The sequence below is a fragment of the Crinia signifera genome, chromosome 7, assembly GCF_055691185.1.
Source record: "Crinia signifera chromosome 7, ASM5569118v1, whole genome shotgun sequence".
NCBI classification, from domain to species: domain Eukaryota; kingdom Metazoa; phylum Chordata; class Amphibia; order Anura; family Myobatrachidae; genus Crinia; species Crinia signifera.
This window is the reverse complement of record NC_139223.1, coordinates 2,702,285-2,727,350: the sequence shown is the minus strand read 5'-3', so window position 1 is coordinate 2,727,350 and position 25,066 is coordinate 2,702,285. Positions and strand designations below refer to the sequence as shown.

The following is a 25,066-nucleotide window of genomic DNA, read 5'->3' as shown; positions in this document are numbered from 1 at the left end:
GTGGGCACTAAGGGGCCCGGGTTATCCTGTAACTGCGGAGTGTGGTCACTGAGCGCTGGTTGTATGACGGACGTCTCTGCAGGGGATGAATTACAGGCTGGGCCCTGTGGGCACTAAGGGGCCCGGGTTACACCATAACTGCGGAGTGTGGTCACTGAGCGCTGGTTGTATGACGGACGTCTGCAGGGGCTGAATTACATGCTGGACCCTGTGGGCACTAAGGGGCCCGGGTTATCCCGTAACTGCGGAGTGTGGTCACTGAGCGCTGGTTGTATGACGGACATCTCTGCAGGGGCTGAATTACATGCTGGGCCCGGTGGGCACTAAGGGGCCCGGGTTATCCTGTAACTGCGGAGTGTGGTCACTGAGCGCTGGTTGTATGACGGACGTCTCTGCAGGGGATGAATTACAGGCTGGGCCCTGTGGGCACTAAGGGGCCTGGGTTACACCATAACTGCGGAGTGTGGTCACTGAGCGCTGGTTGTATGACGGACGTCTGCAGGGGATGAATTACATGCTGGGCCCTGTGGGCACTAAGGGGCCCGGGTTACACCATAACTGCGGAGTGTGGTCACTGAGCGCTGGTTGTATGACGGACGTCTGCAGGGGATGAATTACATGCTGGGCCCTGTGGGCACTAAGGGGCCCGGGTTATCCCGTAACTGCGGAGTGTGGTCACTGAGCGCTGGTTGTATGACGGACGTCTCTGCAGGGGCTGAATTACATGCTGGGCCCTGTGGGCACTAAGGGGCCCGGGTTATCCTGTAACTGCGGAGTGTGGTCACTGAGCGCTGGTTGTATGACGGACGTCTCTGCAGGGGCTGAATTACATGCTGGGCCCTGTGGGCACTAAGGGGCCCGGGTTACACCATAACTGCGGAGTGTGGTCACTGAGCGCTGGTTGTATGACGGACGTCTGCAGGGGATGAATTACATGCTGGGCCCTGTGGGCACTAAGGGGCCCGGGTTATCTTGTAACTGCGGAGTGTAGTCACTGAGCGCTGGTTGTATGACGGACATCGGCAGGGGCTGAATTACATGCTGGGCCCTGTGGGCACTAAGGGGCCCGGGTTATCCTGTAACTGCGGAGTTTGGTCACTGAGCGCTGGTTGTATGACGGACGTGTCTGCAGGGGCTGAATTACATGCTGGGCCCTGTGGGCACTAAGGGGCCCGGGTTATCCTGTAACTGCGGAGTGTGGTCACTGAGCGCTGGTTGTATGACGGACGTCTCTGCAGGGGATGAATTACAGGCTGGGCCCTGTGGGCACTAAGGGGCCCGGGTTACACCATAACTGCGGAGTGTGGTCACTGAGCGCTGGTTGTATGACGGACGTCTGCAGGGGCTGAATTACATGCTGGACTCTGTGGGCACTAAGGGGCCCGGGTTATCCCGTAACTGCGGAGTGTGGTCACTGAGCGCTGGTTGTATGACGGACATCTCTGCAGGGGCTGAATTACATGCTGGGCCCTGTGGGCACTAAGGGGCCCGGGTTATCCAGTAACTGCGGAGTGTGGTCACTGAGCGCTGGTTGTATGACGGACATCTCTGCAGGGGCTGAATTACATGCTGGGCCCTGTGGGCACTAAGGGGCCCGGGTTATCCTGTAACTGCGGAGTTTGGTCACTGAGCGCTGAATGTATGACGGACGTCTCTGCAGGGGCTGAATTACATGCTGGGCCCTGTGGGCACTAAGGGGCCGGGTTATCCTGTAACTGCGGAGTGTGGTCACTGAGCGCTGGTTGTATGACGGACGTCTCTGCAGGGGATGAATTACAGGCTGGGCCCTGTGGGCACTAAGGGGCCCGGGTTATCCTGTAACTGCGGAGTGTGGTCACTGAGCGCTGGTTGTATGACGGACGTCTGCAGGGGATGAATTACATGCTGGGCCCTGTGGGCACTAAGGGGCCTGGGTTACACCATAACTGCGGAGTGTGGTCACTGAGCGCTGGTTGTATGACGGACGTCTGCAGGGGATGAATTACATGCTATGCCCTGTGGGCACTAAGGGGCCCGGGTTACACCATAACTGCGGAGTGTAGTCACTGAGCGCTGGTTGTATGACGGACGTCTGCAGGGGCTGAATTACATGCTGGACCCTGTGGGCACTAAGGGGCCCGGGTTATCCCGTAACTGCGGAGTGTGGTCACTGAGCGCTGGTTGTATGACGGACATCTCTGCAGGGGCTGAATTACATGCTGGGCCCGGTGGGCACTAAGGGGCCCGGGTTATCCTGTAACTGCGGAGTGTGGTCACTGAGCGCTGGTTGTATGACGGACATCTCTGCAGGGGCTGAATTACATGCTGGGCCCTGTGGGCACTAAGGGGCCCGGGTTATCCTGTAACTGCGGAGTGTGGTCACTGAGCGCTGGTTGTATGACGGACGTCTCTGCAGGGGATGAATTACAGGCTGGGCCCTGTGGGCACTAAGGGGCCTGGGTTACACCATAACTGCGGAGTGTGGTCACTGAGCGCTGGTTGTATGACGGACGTCTGCAGGGGATGAATTACATGCTGGGCCCTGTGGGCACTAAGGGGCCCGGGTTACACCATAACTGCGGAGTGTGGTCACTGAGCGCTGGTTGTATGACGGACGTCTGCAGGGGATGAATTACATGCTGGGCCCTGTGGGCACTAAGGGGCCCGGGTTATCCCGTAACTGCGGAGTGTGGTCACTGAGCGCTGGTTGTATGACTGACGTCTCTGCAGGGGCTGAATTACATGCTGGGCCCTGTGGGCACTAAGGGGCCCGGGTTATCCCGTAACTGCGGAGTGTGGTCACTGAGCGCTGGTTGTATGACGGACGTCTCTGCAGGGGCTGAATTACATGCTGGGCCCTGTGGGCACTAAGGGGCCCGGGTTACACCATAACTGCGGAGTGTGGTCACTGAGCGCTGGTTGTATGACGGACGTCTGCAGGGGATGAATTACATGCTGGGCCCTGTGGGCACTAAGGGGCCCGGGTTATCTTGTAACTGCGGAGTGTAGTCACTGAGCGCTGGTTGTATGACGGACATCGGCAGGGGCTGAATTACATGCTGGGCCCTGTGGGCACTAAGGGGCCCGGGTTATCCTGTAACTGCGGAGTTTGGTCACTGAGCGCTGGTTGTATGACGGACGTGTCTGCAGGGGCTGAATTACATGCTGGGCCCTGTGGGCACTAAGGGGCCCGGGTTATCCAGTAACTGCGGAGTGTGGTCACTGAGCGCTGGTTGTATGACGGACATCTCTGCAGGGGCTGAATTACATGCTGGGCCCTGTGGGCACTAAGGGGCCCGGGTTATCCTGTAACTGCGGAGTTTGGTCACTGAGCGCTGGTTGTATGACGGACGTCTCTGCAGGGGATGAATTACAGGCTGGGCCCTGTGGGCACTAAGGGGCCCGGGTTATCCTGTAACTGCGGAGTGTGGTCACTGAGCGCTGGTTGTATGACGGACGTCTGCAGGGGATGAATTACATGCTGGGCCCTGTGGGCACTAAGGGGCCCGGGTTATCCAGTAACTGCGGAGTGTGGTCACTGAGCGCTGGTTGTATGACGGACGTCTGCAGGGACTGAATTACATGCTGGGCCCTGTGGGCACTAAGGGGCCCGGGTTATCCCGTAACTGCGGAGTGTGGTCACTGAGTGCTGGTTGTATGACGGACGTATCTGCAGGGGCTGAATTACAGGCTGGGCCCTGTGGGCACTAAGGGGCCCGGGTTACACCATAACTGCGGAGTGTGGTCACTGAGCGCTGGTTGTATGACGGACGTCTGCAGGGATGAATTACATGCTATGCCCTGTGGGCACTAAGGGGCCCGGGTTACACCATAACTGCGGAGTGTAGTCACTGAGCGCTGGTTGTATGACGGACGTCTGCAGGGGCTGAATTACATGCTGGACCCTGTGGGCACTAAGGGGCCCGGGTTATCCTGTAATTGCGGAGTTTGGTCACTGAGTGCTGGTTGTATGATGGACGTATCTGCAGGGGCTGAATTACAGGCTGGGCCCTGTGGGCACTAAGGGGCCCGGGTTACACCATAACTGCGGAGTGTGGTCACTGAGCGCTGGTTGTATGACGGACGTCTGCAGGGGATGAATTACATGCTATGCCCTGTGGGCACTAAGGGGCCCGGGTTACACCATAACTGCGGAGTGTAGTCACTGAGCGCTGGTTGTATGACGGACGTCTGCAGGGGCTGAATTACATGCTGGACCCTGTGGGCACTAAGGGGCCCGGGTTATCCCGTAACTGCGGAGTGTGGTCACTGAGCGCTGGTTGTATGACGGACATCTCTGCAGGGGCTGAATTACATGCTGGGCCCGGTGGGCACTAAGGGGCCCGGGTTATCCTGTAACTGCGGAGTGTGGTCACTGAGCGCTGGTTGTATGACGGACATCTCTGCAGGGGCTGAATTACATGCTGGGCCCTGTGGGCACTAAGGGGCCCGGGTTATCCTGTAACTGCGGAGTGTGGTCACTGAGCGCTGGTTGTATGACGGACGTCTCTGCAGGGGATGAATTACAGGCTGGGCCCTGTGGGCACTAAGGGGCCCGGGTTACACCATAACTGCGGAGTGTGGTCACTGAGCGCTGGTTGTATGACGGACGTCTGCAGGGGATGAATTACATGCTGGGCCCTGTGGGCACTAAGGGGCCCGGGTTACACCATAACTGCGGAGTGTGGTCACTGAGCGCTGGTTGTATGACGGACGTCTGCAGGGGATGAATTACATGCTGGGCCCTGTGGGCACTAAGGGGCCCGGGTTACACCATAACTGCGGAGTGTGGTCACTGAGCGCTGGTTGTATGACGGACGTCTGCAGGGGATGAATTACATGCTGGGCCCTGTGGGCACTAAGGGGCCCGGGTTATCCCGTAACTGCGGAGTGTGGTCACTGAGCGCTGGTTGTATGACGGACGTCTCTGCAGGGGCTGAATTACATGCTGGGCCCTGTGGGCACTAAGGGGCCCGGGTTACACCATAACTGCGGAGTGTGGTCACTGAGCGCTGGTTGTATGACGGACGTCTGCAGGGGATGAATTACATGCTGGGCCCTGTGGGCACTAAGGGGCCCGGGTTATCCTGTAACTGCGGAGTGTGGTCACTGAGCGCTGGTTGTATGACGGACGTCTCTGCAGGGGCTGAATTACATGCTGGGCCCTGTGGGCACTAAGGGGCCAGGGTTATCCCGTAACTGCGGAGTGTGGTCACTGAGCTGGTTGTATGACGGACGTATCTGCAGGGACTGAATTACATGCTGGGCCCTGTGGGCACTAAGGGGCCCGGGTTATCCCGTAACTGCGGAGTGTGGTCACTGAGCGCTGGTTGTATGACGGACGTCTGCAGGGGCTGAATTACATGCTGGGCCCTGTGGGCACTAAGGGGCCCGGGTTATCCCGTAACTGCGGAGTGTGGTCACTGAGCGCTGGTTGTATGACGGACATCTCTGCAGGGGATGAATTACATGCTGGGCCCTGTGGGCACTAAGGGGCCCGGATTATCCTGTAACTGCGGAGTGTGGTCACTGAGCGCTGGTTGTATGACGGACGTCTGCAGGGGCTGAATTACATGCTGGGCCCTGTGGGCACTAAGGGGCCCGGGTTATCCCGTAACTGCGGAGTGTGGTCACTGAGCGCTGGTTGTATGACGGACGTCTCTGCAGGGGCTGAATTACATGCTGGGCCCTGTGGGCACTAAGGGGCCCGGGTTATCCCGTAACTGCGGAGTGTGGTCACTGAGCGCTGGTTGTATGACGGACGTCTCTGCAGGGGATGAATTACATGCTGGGCCCTGTGGGCACTAAGGGGCCCGGGTTATCCCGTAACTGCGGAGTGTGGTCACTGAGCGCTGGGTGTATGACGGACATCTCTGCAGGTGCTGAATTACATGCTGGGCCCTGTGGGCACTAAGGGGCCCGGGTTACACCATAACTGCGGAGTGTAGTCACTGATCGCTGGTTGTATGACGGACGTCTCTGCAGGGGCTGAATTACATGCTGGGCCCTGTGGGCACTAAGGGGCCCGGGTTACACCATAACTGCGGAGTGTGGTCACTGAGCGCTGGTTGTATGACGGACGTCTCTGCAGGGGCTGAATTACATGCTGGGCCCTGTGGGCACTAAGGGGCCCGGGTTACACTATAACTGCGGAGTGTGGCCGCTGAGCGCTGGTTGTATGACGGATGTCTCTGCAGGGGCTGATTTACATGCTGGGCCCTGTGGGCACTAAGGGGCCCGGGTTATCCCGTAACTGCGGAGTGTGGCCGCTGAGCGCTGGGTGTATGACGGACATCTCTGCAGGTGCTGAATTACATGCTGGGCCCTGTGGGCACTAAGGGGCCCGGGTTATCCCGTAACTGCGGAGTGTGGTCACTGAACGCTGGTTGTATGATGGACGTATCTGCAGGGACTGAATTACATGCTGGGCCCTGTGGGCACGAAGGGGCCCGGGTTACACCATAACTGCGGAGTGTGGTCGCTGAGCTGGTTGTATGACGGACGTCTCTGCAGGGGATGAATTACATGCTGGGCCCTGTGGGCACTAAGGGGCCCGGGTTACACCATAACTGCGGTCACTGAGCGCTGGTTGTATGACGGACGTCTCTGCAGGGACTGAATTACATGCTGGGCCCAGTGGGCACTAAGGGGCCCGGGTTATCCCGTAACTGCGGAGTGTGGTCACTGAGCGCTGGTTGTATGACGGACATCTCTGCAGGGGCTGAATTACAGGATGGGCCCTGTGGGCACTAAGGGGCCCGGGTTACACCATAACTGCGGAGTGTGGCCGCTGAGCGCTGGTTGTATGACGGACGTATCTGCAGGGATTGAATTACATGCTGGGCCCTGTGGGCACTAAGGGGCCCGGGTTATCCCGTAACTGCGGAGTGTGGCCGCTGAGCGCTGGTTGTATGACGGACGTATCTGCAGGGATTGAATTACATGCTGGGCACTGTGGGCACTAAGGGGCCCGGGTTACACCATAACTGCGGAGTGTAGTCACTGAGCGCTGGTTGTATGACGGACGTATCTGCAGGGACTGAATTACATGCTGGGCCCAGTGGGCACTAAGGGTCCCGGGTTATCCCGTAACTGCGGAGTGTGGTCACTGAGCGCTGGTTGTATGACGGACATCTCTGCAGGGGCTGAATTACAGGATGGGCCCTGTGGGCACTAAGGGGCCCGGGTTATCCCGTAACTGCGGAGTGTGGTCACTGAGCGCTGGTTGTATGACGGACGTCTCTGCAGGGGCTGAATTACATGCTGGGCCCTGTGGGCACTAAGGGGCCCGGGTTATCCCGTAACTGCGGAGTGTGGTCACTGAGCGCTGGTTGTATGACGGACGTCTCTGCAGGGGATGAATTACATGCTGGGCCCTGTGGGCACTAAGGGGCCCGGGTTATCCCGTAACTGCGGAGTGTGGTCACTGAGCGCTGGGTGTATGACGGACATCTCTGCAGGTGCTGAATTACATGCTGGGCCCTGTGGGCACTAAGGGGCCCGGGTTACACCATAACTGCGGAGTGTAGTCACTGATCGCTGGTTGTATGACGGACGTCTCTGCAGGGGCTGAATTACATGCTGGGCCCTGTGGGCACTAAGGGGCCCGGGTTACACCATAACTGCGGAGTGTGGTCACTGAGCGCTGGTTGTATGACGGACGTCTCTGCAGGGGCTGAATTACATGCTGGGCCCTGTGGGCACTAAGGGGCCCGGGTTACACTATAACTGCGGAGTGTGGCCGCTGAGCGCTGGTTGTATGACGGATGTCTCTGCAGGGGCTGATTTACATGCTGGGCCCTGTGGGCACTAAGGGGCCCGGGTTATCCCGTAACTGCGGAGTGTGGCCGCTGAGCGCTGGGTGTATGACGGACATCTCTGCAGGTGCTGAATTACATGCTGGGCCCTGTGGGCACTAAGGGGCCCGGGTTATCCCGTAACTGCGGAGTGTGGTCACTGAACGCTGGTTGTATGATGGACGTATCTGCAGGGACTGAATTACATGCTGGGCCCTGTGGGCACGAAGGGGCCCGGGTTACACCATAACTGCGGAGTGTGGTCGCTGAGCTGGTTGTATGACGGACGTCTCTGCAGGGGATGAATTACATGCTGGGCCCTGTGGGCACTAAGGGGCCCGGGTTACACCATAACTGCGGTCACTGAGCGCTGGTTGTATGACGGACGTCTCTGCAGGGACTGAATTACATGCTGGGCCCAGTGGGCACTAAGGGGCCCGGGTTATCCCGTAACTGCGGAGTGTGGTCACTGAGCGCTGGTTGTATGACGGACATCTCTGCAGGGGCTGAATTACAGGATGGGCCCTGTGGGCACTAAGGGGCCCGGGTTACACCATAACTGCGGAGTGTGGCCGCTGAGCGCTGGTTGTATGACGGACGTATCTGCAGGGATTGAATTACATGCTGGGCCCTGTGGGCACTAAGGGGCCCGGGTTATCCCGTAACTGCGGAGTGTGGCCGCTGAGCGCTGGTTGTATGACGGACGTATCTGCAGGGATTGAATTACATGCTGGGCACTGTGGGCACTAAGGGGCCCGGGTTACACCATAACTGCGGAGTGTAGTCACTGAGCGCTGGTTGTATGACAGATGTATCTGCAGGGACTGAATTACATGCTGGGCCCTGTGGGCACTTAGGGGCCCCGGTTACACCATAACTGCGGAGTGTGGCCGCTGAGCGCTGGTTGTATGACAGATGTATCTGCAGGGACTGAATTACATGCTGGGCCCTGTGGGCACTTAGGGGCCCGGGTTACACCATAACTGCGGAGTGTGGCCGCTGAGCGCTGGTTGTATGACGGACGTCACTATAACGTAATAGTGCACAGGTTTCATGAGGACACAAAGCCACCTGCAGAGATTATGCACCTTATTCTAGTTCTCTATTGGAGGCAAATTCCTTCTCAAATGGACAAAACCATGTGCACTGCAGGTGGGGCAGATGTAACATGTGCAGAGAGAGTTAGATTTGGGTGGGGTTTTTCTTTAAAGTGAGATCTATTTTGCATTGTAAAAATAAAGCAGTCACTATTTACCCTGCACAGAAACAAAATTACTCATCCAAATCTAATTCTCTCTGCACAAGTAACATCTGCCCCCCTGCAGTGCATATGGTTTTGTCCACCTGAGAAGGAATTTGCCTCTAAGAGTGAACTAGAATAAGGCCCAATGGCCAATGTGGTATATCCTATATACAATGAGTGGAAAAAAGGCCTACAGGATGTCATTAGGATGTCACAGATCACAGCACAATATGATGTCATCATGATAATATATGGACAGAGTTGTACCTTGTAGAGCTGCAGAACTTGGAAAGATTCCCGCACCATTCCCGTATCCTACAACAATAATAAGGAGAGATTAAGCAGCTGATGACCTATTGGCTGGATGAAGTAGACCTAGTGTCTGTGCGTGTGTGTGTGGGGGGGGTTCTGATGGTGTGGGGGGGGGGCAGAAGCTGATGACCTAGTGGCAGCTTGAAGAAGATGAAAGTAAAAGTAGATGACCGTGTGGCGGTGTGAAAGAACGTTACCAGGTGGTGATGTGGAAGAACGGTACCGGGTGCCGGAGTGAAAGAAAGTTCCCAGGTGGCGATGTGGAAGAATGGTACCGGGTACCGGTGTGGAAGAATGGTACTGGGTACCGGTGTGGAAGAATGGTACCGGGTACCGGTGTGAAAGAACGGTACCGGGTGGGGGAGTGAAAGAACGGTACCGGGTGGGGGAGTGAAAGAACTGTACCGAGTGGCGGGGTGAAAGAACGGTACCGAGTGGCGGGGTGAAAGAACGGTACCGAGTGGCGGGGTGAAAGAACGGTACCGAGTGGCGGGGTGAAAGAACGGTACCGAGTGGCGGGGTGAAAGAACGGTACCATGTGGCAGGGTGAAAGAACGGTACCGGGTGGCGGGGTGAAAGTACGGTACCGGGTGGCGGGGTGAAAGAACGGTACCAGGTGGCGGGGTGAAAGAACGGTACCGGGTGGCGGGGTGAAAGAACGGTACCGGGTGGCGGGGTGAAAGAACGGTACCGGGTGGTGATGTGGAAGAACGGTCCCGGGCGGCATTGTGAAAGAAAGTTCCCAGGTGGCGATGTGGAAGAACGGTACCGGGTGGTGAGGTGAAAGAACGGTACCGGGTGGTGAGGTGAAAGAACAGTACCGGATGGTGGTGTGAAAGAACGGTACCGGGTGGTGGTGTGAAAGAACGCTACCGGGTGGTGAGGTGAAAGAACGGTACCGGGTGGTGAGGTGAAAGAACGGTACCGGGTGGGGGAGTGAAAGAACGGTACCGGGTGGTGGGGTGAAAGAACGGTACCGGGTGGTGATGTGGAAGAACGGTCCCGGGCGGCATTGTGAAAGAAAGTTCCCAGGTGGCGATGTGGAAGAATGGTACCGGGTGGTGAGGTGAAAGAACAGTACCGGATGGTGGTGTGAAAGAACGGTACCGGGTGGTGGTGTGAAAGAACGCTACCGGGTGGTGAGGTGAAAGAACGGTACCGGGTGGTGAGGTGAAAGAACGGTACCGGGTGGGGGAGTGAAAGAACGGTACCGGGTGGGGGAGTGAAAGAACGGTACCGGGTGGGGGAGTGACAGAACGGTACCGGGTGGGGGAGTGAAAGCACGGTACCGGGTGGTGAGGTGAAAGAACGGTACCATGTGGCGGGGTGAAAGAACGGTACCAGGTGGAGGGGTGAAAGAACAATACCAGGTGATGGTTTAGAAGAACATTGCGAGGTGATGGTGTAGGAGAACGTTACTGGGTGGCGGTGTAGCCCTCTTGCCCCTTTTGCCGAAGATCACATACCTGCTTTTCCTAATTTTGACGCTTTTCCTGAAACACAAACACAAGTGATGTATTTATTTATTTACAGTGTCTTATATAGCGCAGCAGATTCCGTTACAGTGTCTTATATAGTACAGCAGATTCCGTTACAGTGTCTTATATAGCGCAGCAGATTCCGTTACAGTGTCTTATATAGTACAGCAGATTCCGTTACAGTGTCTTATATAGCGCAGCAGATTCCGTTACAGTGTCTTATATAGCGCAGCAGATTCCGTTACAGTGTCTTATATAGTACAGCAGATTCCGTTACAGTGTCTTATATAGCGCAGCAGATTCCGTTACAGTGTCTTATATAGCGCAGCAGATTCCGTTACAGTGTCTTATATAGTACAGCAGATTCCGTTACAGTGTCTTATATAGCGCAGCAGATTCTATTACAGTGTCTTATATAGCGCAACAGATTCCATTACAGTCTCTTATATAGCGCAGCAGATTCCATTACAGTCTCTTATATAGCGCAGCAGATACCGTTACAGTGTATTCTATAGTGCAGCAACATCCGTTACAGTGTCTTATATAGCGCAGCAGATTCTGTTACAGCGTCTTATATAGCGCAGCAGAATCCGTTACAGTGTCTTATATAGCGCAGCAGATTCCGTTACAGCGTCTTATCTAGCGCAGTAGATTCCGTTAGTGTCTTATATAGCGCAGCAGATTCCGTTACAGAGTCTTATATAGCGCAGCAGATTCCGTTACAGTGTCTTATATAGCGCAGCAGATTCCATTACAGTCTCTTATATAGCGCAGCAGATTCCGTTACAGCGTCTTATATAGCGCAGCATATTCCGTTACAGTGTCTTATATAGCGCAGCAGATTCCGTTACAGCGTCTTATATAGCGCAGCAGATTCCGTTACAGCGTCTTATATAGCGCAGCAGATTCCGTTACAGTGTCTTTTATAGCGCAGCAGATTCCGTTAGTGTCTTATATAGCGCAGCAGATTCCGTTACAGTGTCTTATATAGCGCAGCAGATTCTGTTACAGCGTCTTATATAGCGCAGCAGATTCCGTTACAGCGTCTTATATAGCGCAGCAGATTCCGTTACAGTGTCTTATATAGCGCAGCAGATTCCGTTACAGTGTCTTATATAGCGCAGAAGATTCCGTTACAGCGTCTTATATAGCGCAGCAGATTCCGTTTCAGTGTCTTATATAGCGCAGCAGATTCCGTTACAGTGTCTTATATAGCGCAGCAGATTCCGTTACAGTGTCTTATATAGCGCAGCAGATTCCATTACAGCGTCTTATATAGCGCAGCAGATTCCGTTACAGTGTCTTATATAGCGCAGTAGATTCCGTTACAGTGTCTTATATAGCGCAGTAGATTCCGTTACAGTGTCTTATATAGTGCAGCAGATTCCGTTACAGTGTCTTATATAGCGCAGCAGATTCTGTTACAGTGTCTTATATAGCGCAGCAGATTCCGTTACAGCGTCTTATATAGCGCAGCAGATTCCGTTACAGCGTCTTATATAGCGCAGCAGATTCCGTTACAGCGTCTTATATAGCGCAGCAGATTCCGTTACAGTGTCTTTTATAGCGCAGCAGATTCCGTTAGTGTCTTATATAGCGCAGCAGATTCCGTTAGTGTCTTATATAGCGCAGCAGATTCCGTTACAATGTCTTATATAGCGCAGCAGATTCCGTTACAGCGTCTTATATAGCGCAGCAGATTCCGTTACAGCGTCTTATACAGCGCAGCAGATTCCGTTACAGTGTCTTTTATAGCGCAGCAGATTCCGTTAGTGTCTTATATAGCGCAGCAGATTCCGTTAGTGTCTTATATAGCGCAGCAGATTCCGTTACAATGTCTTATATAGCGCAGCAGATTCCGTTACAGCGTCTTATATAGCGCAGCAGATTCCGTTACAGCCTCTTATATAGCGCAGCAGATTCCGTTACAGTGTCTTATATAGCGCAGCAGATTCCGTTACAGTGTCTTATATAGCGCAGCAGATTCCGTTACAGCCTCTTATATAGCGCAGCAGATTCCGTTACAGCGTCTTATATAGCGCAGCAGATTCCATTACAGCGTCTTATATAGCGCAGCAGATTCCGTTACAGTGTCTTATATAGCGCAGTAGATTCCGTTACAGTGTCTTATATAGCGCAGCAGATTCCGTTACAGCGTCTTATATAGCGCAGCAGATTCCGTTACAGTGTCTTATATAGCGCAGCAGATTCTGTTACAGTGTCTTATATAGTGCAGCAGATTCCGTTACAGCGTCTTATATAGCGCAGCAGATTCCGTTACAGCGTCTTATATAGCGCAGCAGATTCCGTTACAATGTCTTATATAGCGCAGCAGATTCCGTTACAGTGTCTTATACAGCGCAGCAGATTCCGTTACAGTGTCTTATATAGCACAGCAGATTCCGTTACAGCGTCTTATATAGCGCAGCAGATTCCGTTACAGTGTCTTATATAGCGCAGCAGATTCCGTTACAGCGTCTTATATAGCGCAGCAGATTCCGTTACAGCGTCTTCTATAGTGCAGCAGATTCCGTTACAGTGTCTTATATAGCGCAGCAGATTCCGTTACAGCGTCTTATATAGCGCAACTGTCAGCCGTCGCCGTCCCAGAGCGTCACTGCGTTCTGTCACGTCCGGGACGGGCGGCGGAGATGGAGCGCCGGGGGAGCGTCGGGGGCGTTGCCTAGCAGCGCCCCGAGCTTCCGGCTCTGTTGCTCCGGCTGCCAGGCATCGGGGCGTTGCTAGGCAACGTCCCCGAGTCTCCAGACAGCGTGCGGCGTCAGCGCAGCTGACGTCCGCACAGTCACAGGCGGCAAATTCAAATAAATAGCCGGCGTCTGCTGGGAACAGACGCCGGTTATAGCTTTGGTGTGCCCTGCAGCCTTTGTGTTCCTGGTTCCAGCAGCTCCGTTACAGTACCCCGTGCCGTGATCCTTGCTGTGATTCGGATAAGTCCTTACCTTTTGTTCCTTGATTATATTCCATCCTGTCAGCATTGCTGCTTGTATCTCATATCATTATATTCCATCTTGTCAGCATTGTTGCTTGTATCTCATATTATTATATTCCATCTTGTCAGCATTGTTGCTTGTATCTCATATTATTATATTCCATCTTGTAAGCATTGTTGCTAGTACCTTATATTGTTCTATTCCACCCTCTGGGCATTGTTGCCATTATTACCACTGTTATACAGTTATTCCACCTTTTCGTATTGTTACGTCTGATATACCCCTTGGATCTGCCTTGTCCCTTGCGTGGCTACCCCGTGGGTATCCGGGGCCTCCTTGCCTTCTGTGGGTTTAGATAGTTTTACCCTTGCACTCCACTAGCCTTGGCGGTCGTGTTGTCCCTACGTAAGACCAGGTGGCATCGAGGTGGGAGCCTGACTAACGGGCTCTCACGAACGCGGCTATTATTGGTGAAGCTTAGCCCTCTGCACACGTCCGCCAATTCCGGTTGGAGGCAACGGAGGTAGGGGTGGCAAGAGAGTCCCCGGACCATAACATTATAACCGGCCACAAAGAATAGTAACACAACCATATTCCCTCTACAGTGGTTGTGTGTTTCTTGGTTTAGCATGGATCCCAATGTGGGGGTTCCGGCCCAGGTTTTTGCTGATCAGTTACACCTCCTCACTCAGCAGTTGCAGGATCTTACTCTCAGGGTAGAGTCTCAGGAAGAGGTTCGCAGAGCAGCTCCTCCAATGGCTGTGTCGGTTAAGGAACCCAAGATGAGTCTTCCCGATCGGTTCTCTGGGAACCGAAATCAGTTCTTTAATTTCAGGGAGAGCTGCAAATTATATTTCCGGTTACGGCCCCTTTCCTCCGGGTCTGAACTACAGAGAGTGGGGTTGGTGATTTCCTTGCTCCAGGGGGATCCACAGACATGGGCTTTTGGGCTGAAGGCAGACATTCCGGCTCTTCGGTCTGTGGGGTCCTTTTTCCAGGCAATGGGGATTTTATATGATGACCCAGATAAGGCAGCCGCAGCAGAGGCTCATCTTAGATCTCTTAAACAGGGTCGCCAGGTGGCAGAAGCTTATTGCTCTGAATTCCGGCGATACGCCAATGATTCAGGGTGGAATGATCCAGCGTTACGCTCCCAATTTAGGGTAGGGCTGTCTGACCACATAAAGGATTCTCTGGTTCAGTATCCCACACCCACGTCACTAGACGATCTGATGCAGCTGGTTATCAGGGTGGATCGCCGGCTCCGTGAGAGACGTTCAGAACGGGGGGCAGGTTTGGCGCCATTGCCCAGTGTCTCCGAGGACTCCACCGTCGACCTCGGGGAACCCATGCAGCTGGGCGCAGCTCGCTTATCTCCACAGGAGAAGGCGAGACGGCGTTCCCAGGGCCTCTGTCTCTACTGCGGGGTCCGGGGACACTTGGTGAATTCCTGTCCTGAGCGTCCGGGAAATGCCAAGGCCTGAGGATGCAGGGAGACATCCTGTCAGGCCTATCTCTTATATCTCCCAGTAATTCCTTATTAATTCCCATATGTATTTTGTCTGAAATTCATAGGTGGGATGGCCAGGCATTTATTGATAGTGGAGCTGCGGGTAATTTTCTGGACTCACAGTTAGCTCTGGAACAGGGGATTGCTCTCATACCAGTATCTCCAGAGATTTCGGTCTATGGCTTAGATGGCAATCGCTTGCCCAGTGGGGTTATTACACAGCGTACCGTCCCCCTACTGGTCCAGGTTGGGGTCACCCATTCTGAGCTCTTATCTTTTTTTATTTTTCATAGCCCTGTTACACCCGTAGTACTGGGCTTGCCATGGCTCAAATTACACAACCCACGTTTTGATTGGCAATCAGGGGAACTTGTAAGTTGGGGTGAACAATGTTCTCATAATTGTCTGGCTCTTCCAGTCCGCATGGTGACTCCCTCAGTTTCGGAGGTACCTGAACCTTATTGGTCATTCTCTGACGTGTTTTCCAAAAAGGAAGCAGACGTCTTACCCCCTCATAGACCTTATGATTGCGCCATTAATCTTGTTCCTGAGGCCAAACTTCCCAAGGGGCGACTATACTCCTTGTCTCTCCCTGAAGAGAAGGCGATAGAGGAGTATATTGAGGAAAACCTCAAAAAAGGGTTCATTAGGCCCTCAAAGTCACCCGTCGGAGCCGGCTTCTTTTTCGTGGGGAAAAAAGACGGCTCCTTACGCCCGTGTATTGATTTTAGACAGCTTAATGCCATTACAGTAAAAAATTCGTATCCTCTTCCACTCATATCTGTCCTCTTCGATCAACTACGTAAGGCATCCATTTTTTCTAAAATTGATTTGAGGGGGGCGTACAATTTAATTCGCATCAAAGCAGGTGATGAGTGGAAAACGGCGTTCAATACGCATTCTGGACACTATGAGTATCTGGTAATGCCGTTTGGTCTCGCTAATGCACCTGCTGTGTTCCAGGATTTTATTAATGACGTCTTAAGGGAGTTTTTGGGAGTTTTTGTCGTAGTGTATCTGGATGATATCTTGATTTACTCCCCATCACTGGAGCAACACCGCTTGCATGTATGCGCAGTTCTCAAAAAATTGAGAGAGAACAATTTATATGCTAAGTTGGAAAAATGCGAGTTTGAGGTGGAGAGCATTTCTTTTCTGGGATACATTATTTCCCCTCGGGGTTTTCAAATGGACCCAGGAAAGCTTCAGGCCATTAAGGATTGGGTACAACCATCAAACCTCAAGTCCACCCAGAGGTTTTTGGGGTTTGCCAACTATTATAGGAGATTCATTCCATTCTTCTCCGATATTGTAGCCCCCATAGTTGCATTAACCAAGAAGGACGCCAATCCTTCGGTCTGGTCCGACGCCGCTGTCAAAGCCTTTACTAAGTTGAAGGCAGCCTTTCTCTCCGCCGGGGTTTTGAGGCATCCCAATCCTGAATTGCCCTTTGTTGTTGAGGTAGATGCCTCAGAGGTAGGGATTGGGGCAGTCCTTTCACAGGTGGATGGGCAGGACGGTTTCTTACATCCATGTGCTTTTTTTTCTCGGAAGTTTTCCGCAACGGAATGTAATTATGACGTCGGCAATCGGGAACTTCTCGCCATTAAAGCAGCCTTAGAGGAATGGCGACATTGGCTGGAGGGGGCTAGGTTCCAGGTTACCATCATAACAGATCATAAAAATCTGGCATACCTCCAATCAGCCAAAAGAGTCAATGCCAGGCAGGCGAGGTGGACTTTATTCTTTGCCCGATTTAATTTTATTATCACTTACAGGCCAGGGTCAAAGAATGTCGTTGCCGATGCTCTTTCGAGAAGTTTTTCTGCTGTCCAAGACCCCCATTTACAGCTGGAGCCTATTATTCCTGCCTCTTGTATTATTGCCGGTTTTACTCACAGCCTTCTGGACCAAGTCATTTTGGCACAAGCCTCGGCTCCTAAGGCCATTCCAGAGGGTAGACTTTTTGTGCCTTTAGAGCTCCGCAAGAAAAAAAATTTCGAGTTTCATCAATGTAGATCGGCGGGACATCCGGGCATTGATAAGACGTTATCCTTGTTATCAAGAGCTGTCTGGTGGTCCACCATGAGGAGAGATGTCAAGGAATGGGTGTCTGCCTGCGACGTCTGTGCCAGAAATAAAACTCCCCGTTGTTCTCCGATTGGTCAGTTGGTTCCCTTGTCGATATCCAGGAGGCCATGGTCACATATCTCCATGGATTTTATAACCGATCTACCACAATCTCGGGGTTGTGACTCTATCTGGGTGGTGGTAGACCGGTTTAGTAAAATGGCACATTTTGTCCCCTTGACCGGTTTACCTTCCGCGGAAAGGTTGGCCTCCTTGTTTGTATGCCACATTTTTCGCTTGCATGGCCTTCCTACAGATATTGTGTCAGATAGGGGCGTTCAATTTGTGGCCAAGTTTTGGAGGTCTGTTTGCTCTGCGTTACAGATTAAGCTCAGTCCATCTTCGGCCTATCACCCACAATCCAATGGGCAGACGGAACGTGTGAATCAGACACTCGAGCAGTTCCTGCGATGTTACGTATCTAAGTCCCAACAGGATTGGGTGGAGAACCTACCATTTGCAGAATTCGCCTATAACAACGGCTGGCATTCTGCCACCAAGATGTCTCCTTTTTTCTGTAACTATGGTTTCCACCCTCGGGCTAATTCTTTTGATCCTGTTCCCGCCAGAACAGGTAATCCCAGGTGGGTGACCAGTAGGAGGGGCACCTGGGCTATGGTCCGTAGGGCTCTCCTCTCTGCGACCACGGCCGCAAGGCGCTTTTCCGACCGTCACAGGAGACCTTGTTCGTTTAAAGTCGGAGATTGGGTGTGGTTATCCACCAGAAATATCAATATCCATCAGGCATCCAAGAAGTTGGGTCCTCGCTTTATTGGTCCCTACAAAATCGTTAGGAGAATCAATCCTGTGGCCTTCCGACTCCAGATTCCACGCTCTCTGAAGGTCAATCCCACGTTCCATGCCTCTTTACTTAAACCTGCCCATCGGCCTTGTGCTTACAGGCCAGCACCGGTCATTCGGCAAGGCATCAAGGAGTTTGTGATTCATAGTATCCTTGATTCGAAAATCACCCGCGGTCGTTTATTTTTTCTTGTCCATTGGAAGGGCTATGGACCTGAGGAAAGGTCCTGGGTTCTGGACAAGGACCTTCATGCCCCATCCTTAAAAGAGTTATTTCATAGGCAAAATCCGTTGAAGCCAGGATTTGGAGGTCGGTTGACCTCTCCTCAAGGGGGGGGTACTGTCAGCCGTCGCCGTCCCAGAGCGTCACTGCGTTCTGTCACGTCCGGGACGGGCGGCGGAGATGGAGCGCCGGGGGAGCGTCGGGGGCGTTGCCTAGCAGCGCCCCGAGCTTCCGGCTCTGTTGCTCCGGCTGCCAGGCATCGGGGCGTTGCTAGGCAACGTCCCCGAGTCTCCAGACAGCGTGCGGCGTCAGCGCAGCTGACGTCCGCACAGTCACAGGCGGCAAATTCAAATAAATAGCCGGCGTCTGCTGGGAACAGACGCCGGTTATAGCTTTGGTGTGCCCTGCAGCCTTTGTGTTCCTGGTTCCAGCAGCTCCGTTACAGTACCCCGTGCCGTGATCCTTGCTGTGATTCGGATAAGTCCTTACCTTTTGTTCCTTGATTATATTCCATCCTGTCAGCATTGCTGCTTGTATCTCATATCATTATATTCCATCTTGTCAGCATTGTTGCTTGTATCTCATATTATTATATTCCATCTTGTCAGCATTGTTGCTTGTATCTCATATTATTATATTCCATCTTGTAAGCATTGTTGCTAGTACCTTATATTGTTCTATTCCACCCTCTGGGCATTGTTGCCATTATTACCACTGTTATACAGTTATTCCACCTTTTCGTATTGTTACGTCTGATATACCCCTTGGATCTGCCTTGTCCCTTGCGTGGCTACCCCGTGGGTATCCGGGGCCTCCTTGCCTTCTGTGGGTTTAGATAGTTTTACCCTTGCACTCCACTAGCCTTGGCGGTCGTGTTGTCCCTACGTAAGACCAGGTGGCATCGAGGTGGGAGCCTGACTAACGGGCTCTCACGAACGCGGCTATTATTGGTGAAGCTTAGCCCTCTGCACACGTCCGCCAATTCCGGTTGGAGGCAACGGAGGTAGGGGTGGCAAGAGAGTCCCCGGACCATAACAGCAGCATATTCCGTTACAGCGTCTTATATAGCGCAGCAGATTCTGTTACAGTTTCTTATATAGCGCAGCAGATTACGTTATAGTGTCTTATATAGCGCAGCAGATTCCGTTAGTGTCTTATATAGCGCAGCAGATTCCGTTACAGTGTCTTATGTAGCGCAGCAGATTCCGTTAGTGTCTTATATAGCGCAGCAGATTCCGTTACAGTGTCTTACATAGCGCAGCAGATTCCGTTACAGCGTCTTATATAGCGCAGCAGATTCCGTTACAGTGTCTTATATAGCGCAACAGATTCCGTTACAGTGTCTTATATAGCGCAGCAGATTCGGTTACAGGGTCTTATATAGCGCAGCAGATTCCGCTACAGTGTCTTATATAGCGCAGCAGATTCCGTTACAGTGTCTTATGTAGTGCAGCAGATTCCGTTAGTGTCTTATATAGCGCAGCAGATTCCGTTACAGTGTCTTATATAGTGCAGCAGATTCCGTTGCGCTTTACAATAATAGACAGTGATAGAAAAACTGGGTAACAGACAGACTTGAGGTAGGAGGGCCCTTCTGCAAGCTAACAATCTATAGGGATATAGCAGGGAAACACAGGGACAGGCACCAGTAATAGCACAGCAGTCCCACCAAGTTACAGGTCCAGAAGGGAAGCTATATAATACATAAGTGCCTCAGAGGGTTATGCGTTTGGTATATAAATATTATAGGGAACGCTTGAAAGTTTGGAGGCTAGTGGAGAGTCTTATTGTGTATATATAAATATAGTATATCACTCTCGCACTATGGGGCCTATTCACGCTACAGTTGGTTGCTGTATTTTTTTCTGTAATTGGCCCATTCACAATTCAGGCCTCATACAATGTTGCGCAAACTGACTGAGAAGCAACGCCAGCCTGGTGCATGTTCCCAGAGCCCTGGTCCAGGATGTGAAGATGTATCCCAGCGGATTCCTCCGCCATCTCTGTGGCCACATATGCGCATCAGCCAGTAAGAATCATTACCTGCTGATGCATTTACCAGTGTTAGGGGATGATAGGGACGGCTGCCGGAGCATTTACCAGTGTTAAGGGATGATGGGGATGGCTGCCGGAGCATTTACCAGTGTTAGGGGATGATGGGGACGGCTGCCGGAGCATTTACCAGTGTTAGGGGATGATGGGGATGGCTGCCGGAGCATTTACCAGTGTTAGGGGATGATGGGGACGGCTGCCGGAGCATTTACCAGTGTTAGGGGATGATGGGGACGGCTGCCGGAGCATTTACCAGTGTTAGGGGATGATGGGGACGGCTGCCGGAGCATTTACCAGTGTTAGGGGATGATGGGGACGGCTGCCGGAGCATTTACCAGTGTTAGGGGATGATGGGGACGGCTGCTGGAGCATTTACCAGTGTTAGGGGATGTTGTGGACGGCTGCCGGAGCATTTACCAGTGTTAGGGGATGATGGGGACGGCTGCCGGAGCATTTACCAGTGTTAGGGATGATGGGGACGGCTGCCGGAGCATTTACCAGTGTTAGGGGATGATGGGGACGGCTGCCGGAGCATTTACCAGTTTTAGGGGATGATGGGGACGGCTGCCGAAGCATTTACCAGTGTTAGGGGATGATGGGGACGGCTGCCGAAGCATTTACCAGTGTTAGGGGATGATGGGGACGGCTGCCGGAGCATTTACCAGTGTTAGGGGATGATGGGGACGGCTGCCGGAGCATTTACCAGTGTTAGGGGATGATGGGGACGGCTGCCGGAGCATTTACCAGTGTTAGGGGATGATGGGGACGGCTGCCGGAGCATTTACCAGTGTTAGGGGATGATGGGGACGGGGATGATGGGGACGGCTGCCGGAGCATTTACCAGTGTTAGGGGATGATGGGGACGGCTGCCGAAGCATTTACCAGTGTTAGGGGATGATGGGGACGGCTGCCGGAGCATTTACCAGTGTTAGGGGATGATGGGGACGGCTGCCGGAGCATTTACCAGTGTTAGGGGATGATGGGGACGGCTGCCGGAGCAGTTAGGGGATGATGGGGACGGCTGCCGGAGCAGTTAGGGGATGATGGGGACGGCTGCTGGAGCATTTACCAGTGTTAGGGGATGATGGGGACGGCTGCCAGAGCAGTTAGGGGATGATGGGGACGGCTGCCGGAGCATTTACCAGTTTTAGGGGATGATGGGGACGGCTGCCGGAGCATTTACCAGTGTTAGGGGATGATGGGGACGGCTGCCGGAGCATTTACCAGTGTTAGGGGATGATGAGGACGGCTGCCGGAGCATTTACCAGTGTAAGGGGATGATGAGGACGGCTGCCGGAGCATTTACCAGTGTTAGGGGATGATGGGGACTGCTGCCGGAGCATTTACCAGTGTTAGGGGATGATGGGGACGGCTGCCGGAGCATTTACCAGTGTTAGGGGATGATGGGGATGGCTGCCGGAGCATTTACCAGTGTTAGGGGATGATGGGGACGGCTGCCGGAGCATTTACCAGTGTTAGGGGATGATGAGGGCGGCTGCCGGAGCATTTACCAGTGTTAGGGGATGATGAGGACGGCTGCCGGAGCATTTACCAGTGTTAGGGGATGATGGGGACGGCTGCCGGAGCATTTACCAGTGTTAGGGGATGATGGGGACTGCTGCCGGAGCATTTACCAGTGTTAGGGGATGATGGGGACGGCTGCCGGAGCATTTACCAGTGTTAGGGGATGATGAGGACGGCTGCCGGAGCATTTACCAGTGTTAGGGGATGATGGGGACGGCTGCCGGAGCATTTACCAGTGTTAGGGGATGATGTGGACGGCTGCCGGAGCATTTACCAGTGTAAGGGGATGATGTGGATTGCTGCCGGAGCATTTACCAGTGTTAGGGGATGTTGTGGACGGCTGCCGGAGCATTTACTAGTGTTAGGGGATGATGAGGACGGCTGCCGGAGCATTTACCAGTGTTAGGGGATGATGGGGACGGCTGCCGGAGCATTTACCAGTGTTAGGGGATGATGAGGGCGGCTGCCGGAGCATTTACCAGTGTTAGGGGATGATGAGGACGGCTGCCGGAGCATTTACCAGTGTTAGGGGATGATGGGGACGGCTGCCGGAGCATTTACCAGTGTTAGGGGATGATGGGGACTGCTGCCGGAGCATTTACCAGTGTTAGGGGATGATGGGGACGGCTGCCGGAGCATTTAACAGTGTTAGGGGATGATGAGGACGGCTGCCGGAGCATTTACCAGTGTTAGGGGATGATGGGGACAGCTGCTGGAGCATTTACCAGTGTTAGGGGATGATGGGGACGGCTGCCGGAGCATTTACCAGTGTTAGGGGATGATGGGGACGGCTGCCGGAGCATTTACCAGTGTTAGAAGATGATGAGGACGGCTGCCGGAGCATTTACCAGTGTTAGGGGATGATGAGGACGGCTGCCGGAGCATTTACCAGTGTTAGGGGATGATGGGGACGGCTGCCGGAGCATTTACCAGTGTTAGGGGATGATGGGGACAGCTGCCGGAGCATTTACCAGTGTTAGATGACAGTAGCGCACGCAGGGGGGGTTTCTGAGTACCCAGAAACCCCTCCAGGAGTCTAAGGGCCATTGTCTGAAAGCTGAGGGTCCCCTCTTTCCAAGAGTGCAAGAATTTTTAAAATCGGACCTTGGGAACCGGAGATATCTGACTTCAAAGCAGTGGTCCCCATCCAAGCCTGTTAATTGCTCTTCCCAGTCAGATATTTCAGGTTCTGTCATGACAATAGAGTTTTTCTGAGGATATATTCAAATATCTGTGACTCTCCCCCTTTGAAGGACACTAGAAGCTTGTCTCTACTGTTCCCAAAACCAGAGATACTGTATCAGCCTTCCAGCAGCTGGTTACTGCTCTAGCGCCACACACTTGTTATGTAGTTTTATATACTCGTTGGCAGATTGCTCTGCCTCCTGAACTCTGATCCCCTAGTCCCCAATACCATTTGGTAGGTGGGATTCTCTAGTTTTTAATTCCATTAAAATCTAAGAAATCTATTTCCGGAAACTGGAGATATCTGCAGTCAAGCAAGCTGTCCTCCCACCAGAAAATTATGAATAATAAGCCCACTCCACTATACACCCCTCCTCTGCATATTAAACATCCTCTACCCCCCTGGAAGTTATGTATCAGGGCCCCTTCATTCAGCCCAATGCCCCCTTCTCCCACCCCATCTCCCTCTGTGCAGTAAAGGGGTAATTAGTGAAAATTACTGATCCAGGCCCTACATGCTGAGCGGTTGATATAATACCCCCTACCACCCGCGGGACATCAAAACATTTACTGGGGCACCTAAGTGTCCTTCTCCGTACTTTGCTCCGCCCCTCTGGAAACCCCCTTCTGAAAATCCTGCGTTTGCCCCTGGATGATGATGGGGACAGCTGCCGGAGCATTTACCAGTGTTAGGGGATGATGGGGACGGCTGCCGGAGCATTTGTCAGTGTTAGGGGATGATGGGGACGGCTGCCGGAGCATTTACCAGTGTTAGGGGATGATGGGGACGGCTGCCGGAGCATTTACCAGTGTTAGGGGATGATGGGGACGGCTGCCGGAGCATTTACTAGTGTTAGGGGATGATGAGGACGGCTGCCGGAGCATTTACTAGTGTTAGGGGATGATGGGGACGGCTGCCGGAGCATTTACCAGTGTTAGGGGATGATGAGGACGGCTGCCGGAGCATTTGTCAGTGTTAGGGGATGATGGGGACGGCTGCCGGAGCATTTACCAGTGTTAGGGGATGATGGGGACGGCTGCCGGAGCATTTACCAGTGTTAGGGGATGATGGGGACGGCTGCCGGAGCATTTACTAGTGTTAGGGGATGATGAGGACGGCTGCCGGAGCATTTACTAGTGTTAGGGGATGATGGGGACGGCTGCCGGAGCACTTACCAGTGTTAGGGGATGATGAGGATGGCTGCCGGAGCATTTGTCAGTGTTAGGGGATGATGGGGACGGCTGCCGGAGCATTTACCAGTGTTAGGGGATGATGGGGACGGCTGCCGGAGCATTTACTAGTGTTAGGGGATGATGAGGACGGCTGCCGGAGCATTTACTAGTGTTAGGGGATGATGGGGACGGCTGCCGGAGCATTTACCAGTGTTAGGGGATGTTGTGGACGGCTGCCGGAGCATTTACCAGTGTTAGGGGATGATGAGGACGGCTGCCGGAGCATTTGTCAGTGTTAGGGGATGTTGTGGACGGCTGCCGGAGCATTTACCAGTGTTAGGGGATGATGGGGACGGCTGCCGGAGCATTTACCAGCCTTAGGGGATGATGGGGGCGGCTTCCGGAGCATTAACCAGTGTTAGGGGATGATGAGGACGGCTGCCGGAGCATTTACCAGTGTTAGGGGATGATGGGGACGGCTGCCGGAGCATTTACCAGCCTTAGGGGATGATGGGGGCGGCTTCCGGAGCATTAACCAGTGTTAGGGGATGATGGGGACGGCTGCCGGAGCATTTACCAGCGTTGGGGATGATGGGGACGGCTGCCGGAGCATTTACCAGTGTTAGGGGATGATGAGGATGGGTGCCGGAGCATTTACCAGTGTTAGGGGATGTTGTGGACGGCTGCCGGAGCATTTACCAGTGTTAGG

The 25,066-nt window shown here is 53.4% G+C and overlaps 1 protein-coding gene across 9 annotated transcripts in view; it reads right to left on the bottom strand.

The window, feature by feature from the left end:
• LOC146019720 (uncharacterized) overlaps positions 1 to 25,066 on the bottom strand; it is a 121,810-nt gene that overhangs the window by 36,747 nt on the left and 59,997 nt on the right. For all 9 annotated transcript variants that reach the window (XM_083152218.1, XM_083152223.1, XM_083152219.1 and 6 more), the window contains 2 exons: positions 10,797 to 10,823; positions 9,286 to 9,333 (listed from right to left, as the gene is read on the bottom strand). In XM_083152218.1, coding sequence (XP_083008344.1) covers positions 9,286 to 9,333; positions 10,797 to 10,823 — 75 coding nt within the window. The remainder of the gene's footprint in view (positions 1 to 9,285; positions 9,334 to 10,796; positions 10,824 to 25,066) is intronic.